At 37.8% G+C, this 18351-nt stretch overlaps 1 protein-coding gene and 1 pseudogene across 4 annotated transcripts in view; one reads left to right on the top strand and one right to left on the bottom strand.

The window, feature by feature from the left end:
- INPP4B (inositol polyphosphate-4-phosphatase type II B) overlaps positions 1–18351 on the top strand; it is an 855326-nt gene that overhangs the window by 558567 nt on the left and 278408 nt on the right. For all 4 annotated transcript variants that reach the window (XM_030917305.1, XM_030917308.1, XM_030917317.1 and 1 more), the window contains 2 exons: positions 7025–7075; positions 16538–16617. In XM_030917305.1, coding sequence (XP_030773165.1) covers positions 7025–7075; positions 16538–16617 — 131 coding nt within the window. The remainder of the gene's footprint in view (positions 1–7024; positions 7076–16537; positions 16618–18351) is intronic.
- On the bottom strand, positions 4124–4432 carry LOC115893478 (annotated as a pseudogene).

Here is an 18351-nt window from a genome sequence, read left to right as displayed (position 1 = left end):
CTCATGTCTGACCTCATACACAAATTGACTCAAGATGGATCAAAGACTTAAATCTAAGACCTGAAATCATAAAAATTCTAGAAGTTAACATTAGAAAAACCCTTCTAGACCTTGACTTGGGCAAAGAATTCATAACCAAGACTGCAAAAGCAAATGCAACAAAAATAAAGATAAATAAATGTCATTTAATTAAACTAAAGAGCTTCTTCACAGCAAAAGAAGTAATCAGCAGAGTAAACAGACAACTCACAGTGTGGGAGGAAATCTTTTCTAACTATGCAACTGGCAAAGGGATAATGTTCAGAATTTACAAGGAACTCAAGTCAGCAAGAAGAAAACAAATAATTCTATCAAAAAGTGGGCTAAGGACATAAATAATTCTCAAGAGAAATATAAATGGCTAACAAGCCTATGAAAAAATGCTCAATGTCACTCATTATAAGGAAAATGCAAATCAAAACTACAATGCGATGTCACCTTACTCCTTCAGAAATGGCCACAATTAAAAATTTAAAAAAAAAGTAGATGTTGGTGTGAATGTGGTGAAAAAAGTACACTTTTACACTGCTGGTAGGAATGTAAACTAGTACAACCACTATGGAAAATAGTGCAGAGATTCTTTAATGAACTAAAGGTAGATCTACCATTTGATCCAGCAATCCCACTACTGGGTATCTACCCAGAGAAAAAGGAGTCATATGAAAAAGACACTTGTACATGCATGTTTATAGCAGCACAATTCATGATTGTAAAAATATAGAACCAGCCCATATGCCCATCAACCAGTGAGTAGATAAAGAAAATGTGGTCAACCATAAAAAGAAATCAAATAATGGCATTCACAGCAACATAGTTGGAGCTGTAGACCATTATTCTAAATGAAGTAACTCAGGAATGGAAAACCAAACATAATATTTCTCACTTATAAATCGGAGCTAAGCTATGAAGACACAAAGGCATAAGAATGATACAGTAGATTTTGGGGACTTGGGGAATGGTGGGAGTGGAGTAAGGGATTAAAGGCTATACATTGGGCACAGTGTACACGGCTCAGGTGATGGGTGCAGCAAAATCTCAGAAATCACCACTAAAGAAATTATCCATGTAACCAAACACCACATGTTCTTCCAGAACCTAGTAAAATTAAAAAGAACAGAGGGTCTAAATTATTCTGTCAAAGTAAACGTAAATATCCAAATTTTAGTGTCTTAGCACAATGGAAGTTTATTTCTTGATTATTGCGGTAGGCAGAATTCTAAGATTGTTCCCAAAATTAGCACTCCATGATGTACATCCCTGCATAATCCTCAATGCTGTGATATAACAGCACTTAATCTCGCGATTAGGTCATATTATATAGCCCAGTTGAAAGAGAGATCATCCGAGAAGAGCCTGACCTAATCAGGTAATCCTTTAAAAGAGAGTGAGTTCTTCCTAAAAACAGAAGTTAGAGAAGATTTGATGCCAAGGAGATTCTCTGTTACTGAATTTAATGGAGGAGGGAGCTTGGCAAGGGCTGCTGGTGTGTGAACCCAGGAGTTTAGAGCAGCCATCAAGAAAATGAGGACCACAGTTCAAGAGTTGCAAGAAACTAAATTCTGAGAAGCCTGAGGGAGATTTGAAGCGCATCTTTCTCCAGTGAAGCCTCTAAATGAGGACACAGCCAGCTGACACCTTGATTTCAGCCAAGTGAGACTTGAGTGGAGAATCCAGCCATATCATGCCTGGACTTCTAACCTACAAAGCTGTGAACAAATAAATGGATGTTGTTTTAAGCAGCTAAGTTTGTGGTAATTTGTTGCACATGAGTAGAAAACTAACACAATTATTTAACAGTCTACTACCAGTAGTGATGGCTGGCAGATGGCTTTCTTTCATGTGGTAATTTGGGGACTCAGGTGCAGCTCAGCCACCACGTAAAGACTGGACTCCTCTATGTATGGCCATTGGAAGAAGAATGAGACAGTGGAGAGAGTGTATATATTCACTTTTGCAAAATCCAGCTTGGTTACAGCAAACATCACTTGCATATACATTTCACTGGTGAGAACTAGCCACACGGCTGCTCCTGGGAGCAGGGTTTCTAGCATATGGAATCCTGGTTAAGCAGGCAGCTTCCTTCTGGAAAATTCATACTGTGAAGCAGAGCAAAACCTTTCTGTTGTAGTCAAATTTTAATGTTTGATTAAAGACACTTATGTGTCTCCTTCCAAGTAGGAGAAGTAAATGTGATGATATATTCTAATTTGAGACACATAGAGAATTAGAGTAACACTTTTTTTTTTTTTTTTTTTTTTTTCTTAAAGAAATGAGACGCATTCATTATCAGAGACATTTCCAGGTGTGACAGTTTTCTAGGAAGAGGATCTGGGCTCTATCCCTGCTGAGAGGTGTCCCTCCGCTATAACCAACATCTTTCCCTCTACCTGCCAGCTGAGACTGTCCGGAGAGATGATGCTTCTCCCTCACCTACCAATGAGCAGATGCACTTGCATGAGGTCCAGGTGCTGCCAGTCTAGTGTGCAGACTCAGGACAGCGTGGCCTTTTCCTTCTCTGGGTCTGGATCTCCAACAGACTCCTAGCATTTCAGGCAGCCTCACTGCCTGATTTTCAGCTACTCACCTACAAAAAATGGAGCAGTCCTCACTCTCCTCCCACCCTCAGGACAGCAATGCCCATGCTCATTGTAACAAGGTTGACTAGTCTGAGGAGTATGTCTTGCATAAATTTGAGCACTAAAGTCCTGTGTTCAGCTGCTGTATTGGTAGCTGAAGCAGCGTCTTGTTGGGAACAATTAAGACTTGTGAAGTCGTCTATAGGAATTCCATGAAAGAGTGAGAATAACCCACTGTATGCTACCTGGTTTTGTTTTGTTTTTAAGATAAATTTAGTTAGTTTAATTTTGAACTTCTGGGGTTGATAGAGAAGGAAATTTGTTTTAGATAAACCTTAAAAAATATTCAAGATGGAATAAGAAACATGATTTTCTACATGATCACTACCATTAATTGGTCTGCCTTGCTTTATTTGACATCATAAAAGTCTAGACAAAGGGAAGCTGTAAGAATGTTTTAAATTTGTAGTCAGGAAGACATTCTTATGTTCCAGGAAGGGACAGGGAGGGGGAATAGTGAAGAAAAATAGAGAGAAGAACTGCTGACAATACCAAAAAAGGGAAAATGAATTCCAAAGGAAGGCTTGCAATTCTCAGGAGGCATGACATTGTCGGTGAACCAGAATATTCCAAATGCTACAGTGACAGCCTTAGCTTCATCCCTTTCTCACCAAGAGGTCTCATATATATCTGTTCAGGCCTTAGTATTTTTAGTGACATATTCCTCCTTCTCTCCCTTCCTCCCTGTCTCATGGTCCTCCTCCCTTCCTTCCTCTGCCTTCCTCTTCTTTCTTTCCTCGCCTCTTTCCTCTTCATTTTCTCTCTTCCCCCCTCCATTTCTTTCTCACACACTTTGTTCTTCTCTCTCTGGGTCAGGTACTGTTTGCAGTGCTGAAAAGGATAGAATACAACAACCTGTAGGGTCTATTAACGCCATGTTAAATAACTGATAAAAAGGCTGAAAGGCAGCTGGCATGAAGAGATTCAATCATTTTCCCAAGGTGACTTGGGAAGAGTTGGGGTGTGTCAAGGGCTCTGATCATGCCACTCCACTGTTCAATGCCTTCCCTGATTTCCTATTGCCTGGAATAATGCAGTGGAATAAAACTCCACTTCTATAGCATGGGAGACAGCCCTCTCCAGTAAATGGCCCCAACCAATTCCCCAAACGTATATAACTCCTGCCATTTCCTGCAGGGCCCCAATAGCATCAACAGAATACTTATATTCCCTGAACACAACTGAGCTCTGGTTTTTTGTTTGTTCATTTTTGTTTTTGTTTTTGCATCTTGGTGATTATATTTATTGGAAGAGTTGGAGGGAAAAGTGCCATTTAGCTTAAGAAGTTGTGGGTTATGTGCAAATCAATTCATTTCAAGAGTGGAAAAATCCTCAGAATTATTTCTTAATATCAAAATGTATGCAGTTTTCTCTTTCAAATGCTTTGCACATTTAAAGAGGCAATTGTACAAAGTCTCCTATTTTCCATACAGGACAAATTCTTTGTGTCAGCCAACTTTCAATGAAGGGACAACCAGGACAGCACCATCTCCCTGGATAAAGAACGTTGGAATACTCAGTTTCGTTGATTTACATATCCCTTCATATGTTTGTTCATCAGTTTCTATAGTAGCCACAGTTTCTTCTACATCTCCCAACATCATATTTAAATGTTGATCATAAGCATGTAATCTGCCTTGAAGCCGTCAGTCATTTCCCATTTTCATGTAAATTCGCTCATCTAGGCTGAGCCTGATAAGATTCAGGGGCTCCTCTGTGGTTTTGGTAGTTTGTTGCTGGCCCACATAATCTGCCATGTTTCACATCCTGCACCCTCCCCCCTGAACTCTTACAAGTCTATGCCACATGCTTGTTACATAAAACCCTGCTTGTTTTATCATATCTTTCCTTGCCTAAAACTCCTAGCCATCCTTCAAAACCCAGACCACTTCTTTTGTGAAGCCTTTCCTGAAACTCACAGGATAAAATAGTTATACTTCATTCTAAATGCCCACAGGACAATGCCCATATTTCTATCATAGCACTTACTGCATTGTGCTAAATTATTCACATATGTGTCTCACTCACTGGCCTCTGAAGTCTCAACAAGAAATGCTGGGGCATTATTCACTAGCAAATCCAGTGGTTGCCACCTAGCTTGTGTTCACTGCAATGGAGGAATATATAAGAAAAGCATCACTGATATAACCTATGTACCATAACATCAGTAATAGGATAAAGAATATTAAAAATATATATATATGTAAAAGAAGAAAAGGAATCTTCTTTTCCTTCTGTAGTTTATTGATAATTATAAGAAATACGTGTTCTACATATAAAATTATTAAAATGTGGGAGTTTGCCATGTTGCAGGAATTGTCAGAATTGTTCTACCTTTGTCCAACATTAAAGCACTTTTATATTAATATTTATGACCCAAATCAAATACTTTATACACTCTATGTATGTTGACCCTCTTACCAATTTCTGACTTTTTCACTTTATTTGTAAATTCAAGTATATATCTTTGGAAAATGTTATTTGGGTGTCAATTTTTAAAAAAATTAATGTATATATGTACACATATGTGCATTATATGGTACATGTGAATATTCATTATATAGCACTTTATACTATATACATATATATGTAGTATAATAAACTATTCATATACACACAGAGATAGAGGGAGAAACCATATTTATACATACTATATATAATCCATACACACACTACATTGTCCACCACCACTATTTGTATATAGTTTTCTCGTCCTTTGAGGCCAGTTGATGACTTTCAGATAATGAGACTGAATGGTAATCTGGGCCAAAAGATGTTAATGCAGCTACCAAACTGCTAATACTCTTAGCCAGCAAGTGCTCTGTCACACGGTCCTGAGTTGAAGAGTTGAGTGTGTTCTACAAATTGTGTTTACTCCATTGAGGTCTCTCATGTCATTTATTTTGTGCTTGGGTGAACAATTTTGAGTTATAATGACTGACAAATTGTGCAAGCGACAGTGCTGGATCTGTTATAAAGAAACAAAAAGTTTTAAGCTAGAAGTTCAAATGCACATTTTATTATAGCTTGTGGCTTTTTTCAAGGAATTGGCAACTGTGTTCAAGATTAGCAGGCCACAAGGAGCTGATTCAAGTCTTTTAACTTATTAGAGGTATTAGAAGCATCCGTTTAATCTGGGAGGATTGACTTGGTATGGTCAGGTATGTCAAGACTTAAGGGATTTGAAGAGAAGTATGATTAAAAGGATTTTGTTAGAATGATCACCTAAAATGTTGATCCTTTAAGTGTTTTAGGCTGTTGCTCCCTGATTCTTCCCCTCCAATCCCCTTTCACTCCAAGTAAACAGGATGTGCTTATATATTGCTTTATATTCATTTAACTTGTTTAACTCATCTTTATTTCAAATTAAGACATACTAGATATAAGTTTCTTGCCTTTTCTTACATTCACTATCTTTTTCTGAAGCAAGAAAGGTAATCATGATTTTTTTTTTTTTTTCATTTGAAATGTAATTTCTTAAGCGAACCATAGAGTCGGTAGTTGTACATTGGAAGCAGAGTATCTGGGGGCATGGAGGAGCACCAAGAGTTTGAAAGGGTTCCCAGGTGATTCTAATGTGCAGCCAGGATTGAAAATTACCACGCAGTTGAAGATACATGTCTCTTATTATATAAGGAGTTAGTGTTTCAACTAGAACACCTTTTTGGAAAGCTTACCCAGATAACTGGTTCTTTTACATTATTCCCCCTCCCACAATTGAGAATTACCTTTCCAGTAAATTCAGATGATGGTATCTGTTAGTTTGGCCCAGAATTCTCAAGTGGGAAAGATATCCTATAAGAAGCATCAGTGTGGGCACTCATTCGGAGAATAATTTTTGAATTAAAAAAATTGACACATAATTGTACGTACTTATGAGGTACATAATGACATTGCAATACATATGATGTATTGTAATCAGATCATGGTAATCAGCATATCCATAATTTCAAACATGTATCATTTCTTTGTGTTGGGAACATTCGTTGCGCATGCATGAAATTGCTTTTTCTATACCAGCTCTTTCCTTTCCCTTGAATGTTGAATGAAGATTGCCTTTTTAGGAGATTAAAGAGATCTGTCTAAATCCCAGATATCTCTGTATTAGCTAAAGAGATGGAGTGAGGATCCAGGCAGCTCTGTCCACTTAGAAAAATCTGGAAGTTCAGGAACTGTAACAGCACAGCTTCACTGCACTGCCGTGGGTGTTGCACACAGGTTAATTCATTAATGATTAACCACAGAGTCTGAATTGATGCGAGATGAAGGAAATTGAAACCCTGCACCTGTGTGAGGCTTCTGCACTAGTTTCTACCCCAAAGTCTTACAGAAAATGTTTTTCTCCACAGGTTCGAACCAGTGTCCTACCAGAACATAAGGATCCCCCGCCAGAAGTTGGGGTAAGTGTTTCTTATGTTTCCAGAAGGCACACACGTCGCTTCTAAATTAATCATTTGGATTTTCTCTGGCCTCCTGCTTGGTAGCTGACAAATAAAATTGAATTACGTTAAGAGGGTGTGGCTCTTTGAGGAGGCACTGTCACGTATTTGCTGAATTGCATGGAATTCATTTTCTTGTTTCCTGAAAATCATCCTCAAGTAGATTCATATTTAGTTCAGCTGGCTAGAGATGAACCTAGACTTTGCCCTGCAGGTAGCTGAACTGTGATTCAGAGCCAAGATTCCCGGACCAACAGGAGGCAAGGGAAATTACAGATGTGATCTCTACCGCTTCAGGAAGGAGGAAGAGAACCAGCCATAGGATTGTGATATTTTGTTTCCTGCCACTTAAACACTGTAATGATGGTCAAAAGAGAGGCAGCCACCACTCTTCAGTCCAATGTTGGAAAATCCTGCTGAGGTTTTCTTGCTGCACTGAACTACTGCCTCTCCAGTATTGAGAATTTAGAAGAACAAGAAGGTACTGGGTGCTTTCTGCTTAGACAAGGCTAGAGTAGGTGGTGGCAGCTCCTAAAAGATTCAGCCCCACAGGCTGAATCCTTGAGATCTGTGTGTTCAGAGAGGAGGAAAAAGACCAGAAGTAAATTAGGTCTAAGAAGCCCTGGGGCTGAGCCAACTGGAAGAGCTATTTGAAATACCCTGAAATTCTACAGGCACTTGACAACCTTCTTCCAGTCAGTGTGTAGGACACTGTACTAGGTACCATTCATTTTCTCATTGAACACAGCCACAAACTGTCAAGGAAGGACTCCAAAAATATGCACCAAAGTTTGACTCGACTGAGCATAATGTCAGTTATCTCTGCAGCTGTTAGTGAAGAAGCAGAGGGAAAAGGATGATGTCTTGCTTTCTCATGCGTAACACAAGCCTTTCATCTCTTCCTGGGGACTGATTGAGTAACTGCTTTGACTTGGGGGAATCCTTGCAGTTTTTCTGCCTGTCCCTTCAACCTCTTGTGCCACTCACTTCCACCACCAGTCTCTGTGCTGACTACACAAACCTTCATTTAGTTCCTCCAGTGCGTCCAGAAAGTTCTCCCCAGCCTCAGGCCTCCACAGACACAGGCAGATGGCCTTCTGTCAGCCTAGACTGTTGCACCCCATGGGGAGAGGGCTCCCTTCCACAGCTCAGGGCCAGCTCACATGTTTCCACTATTACCACCCTGGGGCCCTGCTTCCAACAGGACCCTCCGTCCTAAATGCACGCTCTCATCACACCCATGGCACTGCTTCATAAAATGTGAGACTTTTTAAACTGTTAATATGGGTAATACATTGTTCTACCAAGGTGTTCCATTTATTTATCAAGGTTCAAGGAAGCTTAGCTGGTTTAATTTTTTTCTTCTGTGATCACTGCCTGCCCTGACCCCACTCCACCACTGCCCTTGTGTTGAATTCCCCTTGCTTGAAGCTTTAATGATATTTTGGCCCAATCGTGTAGATTTCTCTGAATTTTTTCCCTCACTCAGGTTCTTGGGAATCCATCTTAATTATTTTAAACCTTGAGTCTCTTACCTGATTTTATTTTCTTCTACCTCTTCCCACCATTTCCCCCTATAGGCTAGACTTTCTGTGACTCTAACAGTGTGCAGTAGGGAGGAAGTCTAATGTGAGTCCCACACATGGCCTGCCCTTTCTTCTTTTGATTCCTCAGTTGTGGCAGCAAAGAGGAAGGAGTAGGGAGACAGAGGTTTATTCTGGGCTTGCTCCTGGTGAGGGTGAGGTTTCCTTACTGCTAGACTTGATGCCTCTTAGGCAGTGGCTGCTGTTAGAGTCCTCTATGTGACAGATACTGATTTGCTGGCTCTCTGATTGACAAAGGTATAGATATTTCTGGGGACCTTGTCAGGTTCTCCTCATAGCATAATTGCCTACCATGGAGGACCTGGCTCTGGGCCAACTTCCTCCACTGCCCACCCCCACTCCATACCCTCTTGTTGTGAGATCTACCATTCAAGTACCTGGCGCCAGGTCAGCTACTTTCTGTGCTATCCAAATACATGAAACTCACATGTACTTGCCATCCAACATGGAAGAAATGCAGGCTGTTCCATTGTGTGTTTCCTGTTTCGACTCAGCCGTCTCTCTGCTGATCCTTTCTATAAGCCCTAGCAGCATCAGACACTGGATCATATTCAATGATTCTCAAAAGAGAGACAATCAGTCCCCAGTGGAGGTAAACATGGTTTAGACACCTCTAGGCTTTATAAGTGATTTTTGGTACCAGACCCTCTTGGCTTCAGCTTTGGGGATAAAGATATTTTCCTGGGGGATGATTAAGAGAGAAACTAGCCACATCTCCAAAATCAGGCACCTTCCTAAATGCTGAACTCTCCTCTCCTCTACCCCTAGTTTTATAATAACTGGGTGTATTATGGCTACTTACAGACCAGCATCTCTACACTGGCTCCTCATCAAGCATATTAATAAGATTACTGGCCTCAAACATTGAAGATTCTCTGAACATACAATGGGGTACATTTATTACATTGTGTCTTCATCTTTGACAAAACTTGGCTATAATTCCTGGACTAAAAGAGAAATCTCAATTGGTATCCTGTGACATGCCTATTTTTGCAATTAGGAATGTACCCTAAGGCAAGTAATGTGACAAACTGTGGCTTAAAACTAATTAATGGGTTTGTTTTTCTCATGTTATAGAAGTCTTGGGAAAATTGTCCAGGGCTTCAGCTACTCAAAAGTGACTTGAAGCAGCCAGACTCTATCCATCTTCCTGGTCCTCCTTTCTTAGAGAACTACATAGACTGGCCATGGTACCCCAGGTAGCACATTCTGGGTTGAGTGAAGAATAAAGGGAAAAAGCTCAGCTGGCCTATTCCTTCAACTCTGGAAAACAGTAACTTCCTGGGAAATTTCGTTTTGTATACTGTCACTTACATAGTATTGGGAAGACCTAAGTCCTTAACTAGAAGAGAATCTGGGTACGATTCTCATTTAAACAAAATTGAGGTGCTATTAGTAATGAAGAATGGGCAGAAAGCGTGTCAGGTAGGCAATTAGTCATGTCACCACACTCCTGCTAGATGTACTCCATGATAGCAAAGTCTCTATTTCTAATATTCCTGGCTTTGTGCTTGGAAGCTAGCAAATCTATGATCCATGTTTTGAATAAATCAAAAAGCATACCACGATTTTATTTTGCCAACCATTTTATGTATTGTTAGAACCACCAGAAATAAATGGGTAGGGGATTCTAGAAATGACTGTAATAATACAGTAAAAAATCTAACAACTTTTATGACCCATCAGAACTCAAAATGGCAAATATGACTTCAGAACTACATATCAAGCACAGTAAGAGTAAGTCTAAAAAAGAACAAGTCAGCATGCCTTGACTTCCTAACACCCTCAGATTACATGTTATTTTGGAGAGAGAAGTTAACATATGTTGACCACCTATGAAGTACTACTTGTTAATATACATCCTATCAGCGAATCCTCAAAATATTTCCTTGGACACTCCAAAACAGGTCTGAGAGTTTAAGCTCTTGGCCAAGGACACAGAGCCAGTAATGGCTCTGTCATTACAACATACAAGGGTTCTATTCTTCAAGTACTCTAATTTTTTTTAAAGAGCTTAGATTTTTTTATTGTAATCTTTCAAATATGTTAGGTGTGTTTCTTTTCATTCTCAAACAGAATTTACCGGATGCACCCAAATATTTTCTTGATGATTTAGTCAAGCAAATATTAATATGTGCTCTTAGACCTTTTGAGGTATATTCACAAGTAAAGATAAAATTCTATGATAAGTGACTTTACCTTAAAGTGCTTTTTAATGTTTCCTTTGGGCTATTCATCAACTTTTAATAGATTTCTTCCCAACTATTTTTTCTTTCTGATATATTTTTCAATGTTAATAGTTCATTTAGTCTTTTTCTCTTCCTGTGGGGTAGGAAATAATGTAACCATATCTGTTATGGTTTACGGAAAGAAAAAAGTACCTGGGCTATGAAAAGACCTGTCTATAGGTTATGTGTAAGAGATGTTGTGTATCAGTCTTATGATACAACCTTCAACTTTTCAAAGACCTTTGAAAACTTATACCATAGTTCCTGTATGTTGTTTTATGAGAATAGGTCAAAATATTATTGATATATTCATTTGACCTCTAAACCAGCAGTGTTCAGTGGATATAATGTATGTCACAAAATGCATGCCGCATATGTAATTTTAAATTTTCTAGCAGCTGTGTTTTTAAAAAGTAAGAAGAAACAGGCTGAATTAATTTTAATATATTTTATTTAACCCAGTATATGCAAAATATTATTCCAAAGTGTAATCAATACATTATATATTCGTATTCCTTTTTCATACTAAGCATTCTAAATTCAGTGTGTATTTTATATTGAGTGTACATCTCAACTTGGAGTAGCCACATTTTACCTGCTAAAGCTAGTGGCTACTCATTGGATAGCACAGCTCTGGAGAGTAGTTGAATAAATTTGATGAGGTTCATGCAAATTGCAATTAAAAAAAAAAGAAAAAAAAAACCTGTGCTTTGAATATAGGCTTTGTGAGAAGAACATGAATGATGGAGGTTTGGACATCTGTGGCCACATGTGTGGTGGTGTACCTTCTCTGACCCCCTTAAAGGTGACTGGGGAGCCACAGACGACCTGCTGCATGGAGATGTCAAATCCTACTGAGCAGTCTGGATATCTGTGACTTGCTCGGAGTGGCTCCAGGGGCTGGTGGGATACAGTATTCATGTGGACACTCCCTGTAGAGAGAGGCCAGGGATTCTGACAGATGCCCCACTTTTTTTCATCGTGTTTAATAGTACTCTCCAGCCAGGTGAGAGGGATTGAAATCATGCAGCAAACAATGTAATGATCATCTGCTTTGGGGTTCTTGCGTCAGAATAACTGAGTGTTGCATTGTCATGAGCAGGCAAGAAAGGTTAGAGCTGCATGTTGTGCAAGCAGAGAGTCTGTCAGAAGGAAAGGGAACTGCCACCTGTCCTAGAAATGAGGCACAGCATGGTGGGGATGAAAGAATGCTGGAGAGAGAAGCAAGAAACCCAGGTTCTAACTTGGTTTCTACAGATTAACTAGTTCGGTGACATATGTAAGCCAGTTTACTCTTAGAGGCCCCAGTTCCTTCATCTACAGACTAGCAGGGCCTTAACAATCCTTAAGGCTCTTTAAATATCCTATGCAATCTAATACAACTTACAGCTATAAGGGATCATAGGTAACATTTTCTCAACAATAATACTCATAACTATATAGTGCCTTTTGGCTTTTGTATCTTTTTTCATCTTTTTTCTAAAATGTATTCTAAGTTATATTTCCCCCAAATCTAATATTTATTTTTAAAGATATATTTTTTCTTTTTGTAGTGCAGGCATTTCTGATAGACTTCTCAAAAAATACTTTGCCTTTTCCCAAAAGATTTAAGCTGTGCATTAGATGCTTTTAAGGCATCTGACTTCTAGTTAAATGATCTTAATCACTATGCAAATATTTATGGGAGATGTTTTATTTTCCTGGTTAGATGTTTTCTTTGCCTGGATTACTTTAATTTTCTCATAGCAATAACTATGAGAAAGATAAGTTACCATATGCATTTCTTTTTCAGCAACTAAGGTCTAGAGTAGTGGAGCAACTTGTTCAAGGCCCCAGACTTCATAAGGGAGAAGACAGGGAAATAAGAAGTGACAATGCTTAGTAGTAGATGATGAGCCTGGGGGCTGCAAGAAGTAATGTAATTGTCCAGATTTTCATTTTTGAACAGAATAACTGATTTTAGAGCCACACTTCAGACTTCTGAGCTCCAACTCTAGTGAAGCTTTCCCTTTTTAGTCTTTATTTCTCCCGGATAGAAATAGCACCAAAGGAGATTCAGAAAAAATGTCCCTTGAATTATACTTAAAATATTAAAAAATTAAATAAATTATCTTAAATTATATAATTATGACAGTGATAGCAAAGATACAATAGCTTTATATTAAATTATTCTTTTACATTAGCATCATGTGCTATAGAGAAGAGTCTTTTCTCATTCATTCTTTTACAATGTGTTCAGCAAGTATTCACATAGATTAAAGATTTATTTTCTAACTTTGGGGATGGAAGAATCCTAGTTTTAGTTATACTGAGGTGAAGAAAACAAATAAAAAAACAGCTCAAAAGTAAATGTATAGACAATCCCATTGTTTGTTGTTGCAGTATAAAACAATTGTCTTCACATTTTTTTAATTTTATTAATGTAGTTTATACAATATGCAGTCCTGATATATAGTTATTTTTAGGATTAAAAAAAGTATAGCATTGGTACCCAAATAATACCTCCTCTTGTTTGACAAGTTTACAAAATATAATGGTATGATGCCATCATTATCCAGATTGATTTTTAACAGATTTTATTATTTGTGAGCACTTTCATTATCCTTTGGGATCAAGCAAGTGGCTGACAGTTGTAATGGATAAACCTGACTCATGGGCATTGTCCTTGGCACACTGTATGCACTCACAGTGCAGCCCTCTGTTCCAGACACTGGGCTCAGCTAGGAGATGGACAAGCCAAGGTTCTGCTTCCACAGGAGCTCCTGGTCTGGTGAACGGGAGAAACGTTCAATGGCTTGTGGTCATAAATTTTACTTGCAGCTGTGCCTTATGGTGAGTCCATAGTTTATGTCTGAAAATAGCAATTCCACCTGTCTCTAGCTGCTACATTCCACTGTGGGATGTTTGCTACTTTTATTGCTAAAAAGACTGCAATAATCTCATGACATGTGTAGCCAGCTTTATTAATTCTAAAACCATCCATACCTCCAAAATCTTAAAAGGCAAATAGAAAATACTTTGCAACTTTGGAGTGTCATAAAATTTATGATTGCTTAAAAGTTTTCTTTGAGTGTGAATAATAAGTGGGAATTTAATTTAAAAGCTATGATTATCAGTGAAAGAGAAAGTGAGATCAACATCTCGTTAAAATACAAAATGCTAAAATAAAATTCACTACAGCAGTATACGATCTGTATACTACAAAATTGTTTCGATTTTCCACATTTCAGCGAATTACAGTAGTTTATAAATAGCTGCAAAAGTAGCTTTTCTCCTATATCTAATAGAGTCACTTACTTAAAGGCTGGTGTCTATGCCATTTGTTCTTTCATTCATTGTCAGTAAATATTTACCAGTTACCTACTGTGTGCTGTGCAGTGGAGGGTTATCAGCAAACAAAAGAAAACTCTTTGTAGAGCTTCAATTCTCGATTATTTTTTGGAGAGGTGCAAAATAAACAAATATATAATATATATAATATGTTAGGTGGTCATAAGTGTCGATAGAGAAAAATAGGAATAGAGAATAGTGGAGCGTGTATGTGGGAGGGGAGTGTGCTTCTGTAAAGGGATGTTTTAGAAGGCATCTCTGATGAGGTGACATAAACACTTTTATTCAGGAGGATCTCTCCGAGTCCCTCTCTGCCCCTGGCTGAAAAGTCACCCTAATTTCTGCATGCTTTGCTAATAGAGCTCACAAACTTCCTTCTTTGTCTTGATTCACTCTACTTCATCACTCATGGACTTACCATCAGAGCTTGTTTCTACAAATCTTCTATTTTTTGCCTAATGTTTCTCACCTAATAATTTAGTCTCAGATTTTTCAGGCTTTGATGACTTTGTGTCTAAACTAGCTCTTTGAACTTTAAGTCAATTAATTGGGTTTATCATTAACAATATATGGGTATCTCCTTCAGAACTGAGTTGTATTTTCTTGTCTTGCCTTGCCATGCCCTTCCTTGCCTTTCCTTTCCTTTCTTTCCTTTCCTTTCTTTCTTTTCTTTCCTTCTTTCCTCTCCTTCCCCTTCCTTCCTTCCTTGCCTCCCTCCTTCCTTCCTTCCTTTCTTCCTCCTTTCCTCCTTTTCCTTTTGTTGGTTCATTCGTTAGTTGTTCTTCTCTCTCTTTTCCTTCCTTCCTTCCTTTCTTCCTTCCTTCCTTTCTTCCTTCCTTCCTTCTTTCCTCTCTTTCTTTCTCTCTCTCTCTCTCTCTCTCTCTCTCTCTCTGTCTCTCTCTTTCTCTCGTTCTCCCCCCCCCCCCCCAAATGAGGTCTCATTCTGTCTCCTAGGCTGGAGTGCAGTGATGCAATCATAGCTCACTGCAGCCTTGAACTCCTGGCCTCAAGCAGTCCTCCTGCCTCAGCCTCCAGGGTCACTGGGATTATAGGCATGACAGGTGTGAGCCACCATGACCAGTGTGTTTTACCAAATGTTTGATTTTAAGCCTTTTAGGACCAGCTTGTCTAAGTCAAAGATTTTAAAAGAGGGATAAAAATTCCGACTTCAAGCTTTTCTTTCCTCTGCCTAGCAATTTCTCAGTGTGGATGTAGCCGTTCATGTATGAAATATTTTCCTATTTACCTCTAAAAAGATGTCGTTACTCTCAAATTCTTTGTCCAGCCTCTCATTCTAGTGCAGCTTGGCAGCAGACCTATGATGAGAGACTGTTCTGGAAGAAGTACCATTGACTTATTGTAGAGTATTTACATTTTGTTAGGCCACAGTGGCATAAGAAATAACATGGGTTTAATATTTTCATATTTATTCCTTGACCTGAAGGGAAGAATGAGAGCTCTTTTTCATGTTATTTATCCCATAATATTGTGACTTTTAAATCAGAAGTAGCCGGGGATATTAGAAAGAGATGATAGGGTTTTTATCCTGGGAAAGAAAAAAAAAAAACACAATTTGGAGTTTTATTCTTTGCATTGAGTCAAAAAGAGTAGAAAGCAGGTATTCAAAGGTCATCATCACCTAATATAATAGGCTAAAAAAGCAATTTAAAAAAATGTAACTGAATAAGTGCCATTCTCTTTCGTGTATTAGAATGAAATTGTCCCATGCTAGTAAAGAAATAACAAAGGAAAAATGCTTTAAAACATTGCTGTGATGGGGGAAAACTAAAACATTTCTATTTATAACTTGTACAAAGTCCCACATAAAAATAGCTCCGACTAACAGATTTGCTCATATCTGGAATACAAAGTTGTTGCTGCCAGTGATTTGAGGAATTCTAATAAGAGGAACAACAGCATTGGTAAATATGGAAAATATATCATCTTTTCTTTTCCCTCAGTTTTCATATGCAGAGAAAATTATGGTTAGTGAAACAGTTCTGGGTGCTGTATTTTACCTCTTGTTATTTTCTAGCCTGTTGATCTCTTTTCTTTTAGGGAAAATGATACGTTTTCACCCTTTAATCCTACCCCATAAGGTGGATATATTATTGATAATTTTATCTCTGTTACTGAAATATTTGTCAGGCTAATAGATTTAATATTTTATTCTTCTACAGACTAATTTTGTGTGATTGATGTGACAGCAAACATATTAAATAACCTCAAGTTAATGAAACCATTCTTTCTGTTATTTTCAGCGAAGTTTCTTGGGCTATGCCAGTTTTAAAGTGGGAGAGCTACTGAAGTCAAAGGAGCAGTTGCTGGCCCTGAGCCTGAGGTGGGTCTCTTTGCAGAAACACTGTTAAAGTTAATAACAAGTGGTATGTGTTGATGGCCAGTGTGTTTGAAAGTCACAATTCTTGCAGATGTTAGATGTCAGCTCTCAAATAGCTAACGTTCTCCACTGCAACAAGTTATAGTGAAACAGCAATTATTCAAATTCACATTGAAGTTCATGTTTCAGGTTGTGAAATGTTATTAGCCCTTGTAAGAAAAAACAATATTACATTATCATTAAAGTGATTAAATTCTTTGAAAGTAAGAAAGTATATATAAATTATGATCACATTATTAAATATTTTTTTCTCTTATTGAAATGTTAGTTTTTAATCAAATAACTTTCCATATTTGAAATCTGTTAGAGGCAAGATCGTAGTTTTATGATAATAGAGAGTAAGCTGATTATTCTTTTCTCAGCCTATGTTGGTGCTATACTATTAAACATAAACCACTTAAACCACTTATCAGTTAAAACACATTCTTGACACAGACAATAGATCATAGCTAATTCTGAGTACAGTTTGCTTTGAAATAGAAGATGAGACAACAGTCTTTAGGAAGTCACACTATTTTAATTACTAAGAAGAGCATTAAATAAAATAAACTTTTCTTTTTAAATTCAAAGTAAATTTGAAAACACATAAATTTTGAAACAATTGTTCTCTAACAGTATAGTAACTTTCATAATTATGCATACATTGGGAATACTGCCTTGCACTATTTTTATGGTACAAATGAATACAACAATTGCATAGAACACCATTTGTAAATGTTAAGACTCTCTTATTTTGATGAAACATGGAGACCACTTTCAAGGAGCTGGACAATGTCTTAAGTCTGTTTGTTCCCTTCCACCAAGGACCCACTTGTAACCAACAATTTATTTCGATAAAGATGTGATGGCTTATGTTAGCATCTCTACTCCACGATTTGTCTTTTTCTGATTTTTTTCTAATCCTTACAGCTCCTCATTTTGATTTGATAAGATAATATAATTTAAATATAATTTAAACTATGTAATACTTCAAGCAGAGAAATGAGTTGTGGATTCTAATGAGACTGCCGTCTGCTCTAGCTTTCTTTAGGTTATGTCTCTTAAACATCTGGTGGTGGTGGTGATGTTATATTTTGTATGGGAAAACATACTAAAATCTTTATGGTTTTATGATGTTATTACCAATACAATTTTGCTGCTGTTATTGTTTTCAGTTTGAAGTATAAAGGGTCAGCTAAAAAGGCTGGTTATCAGTGTCACAGATAACCTAGAAAATATCATCATTCTAGCCTGACTGTTGAATCTGACCCATATACCCCTGGATTCATAACAGAAGATATGAAACATTGAGCTGTCTTAGGGCTCCGAGCAGTCCACATGTTTTCTAGATCAGATGCATACCATGTTCTTCTTCATCTTACTGACTCACAAGCCCCAGTATTCATTATGACATAACAGTCATTAACATCAGAAGCATACTACGTAGTAGTGCAACATTTAGATACTGGTTTGAAACAGAAATCAGGGGACCAGAAGTTCTTAGTAAAACGAAAATGAGTAAACACACAGTACCTTAGAGAGAGAACAAGCACCAAAGGGTCAGTTTTAAAGTATTACCCTTGAAAGAGAAAAGAAATACATAAATTTCATATTTAGATGGAAGCAAGACAAATTTCTTCACTTTTTATTTTAATACCCCTGATTCCTAGTCATTTGATCTTGATTATATAAAACAAA

This window comes from Rhinopithecus roxellana, chromosome 2 (assembly GCF_007565055.1).
Source record: "Rhinopithecus roxellana isolate Shanxi Qingling chromosome 2, ASM756505v1, whole genome shotgun sequence".
NCBI classification, from domain to species: Eukaryota; Metazoa; Chordata; class Mammalia; order Primates; family Cercopithecidae; genus Rhinopithecus; species Rhinopithecus roxellana.
This window is presented reverse-complemented; position numbering and strand designations above follow the sequence as displayed.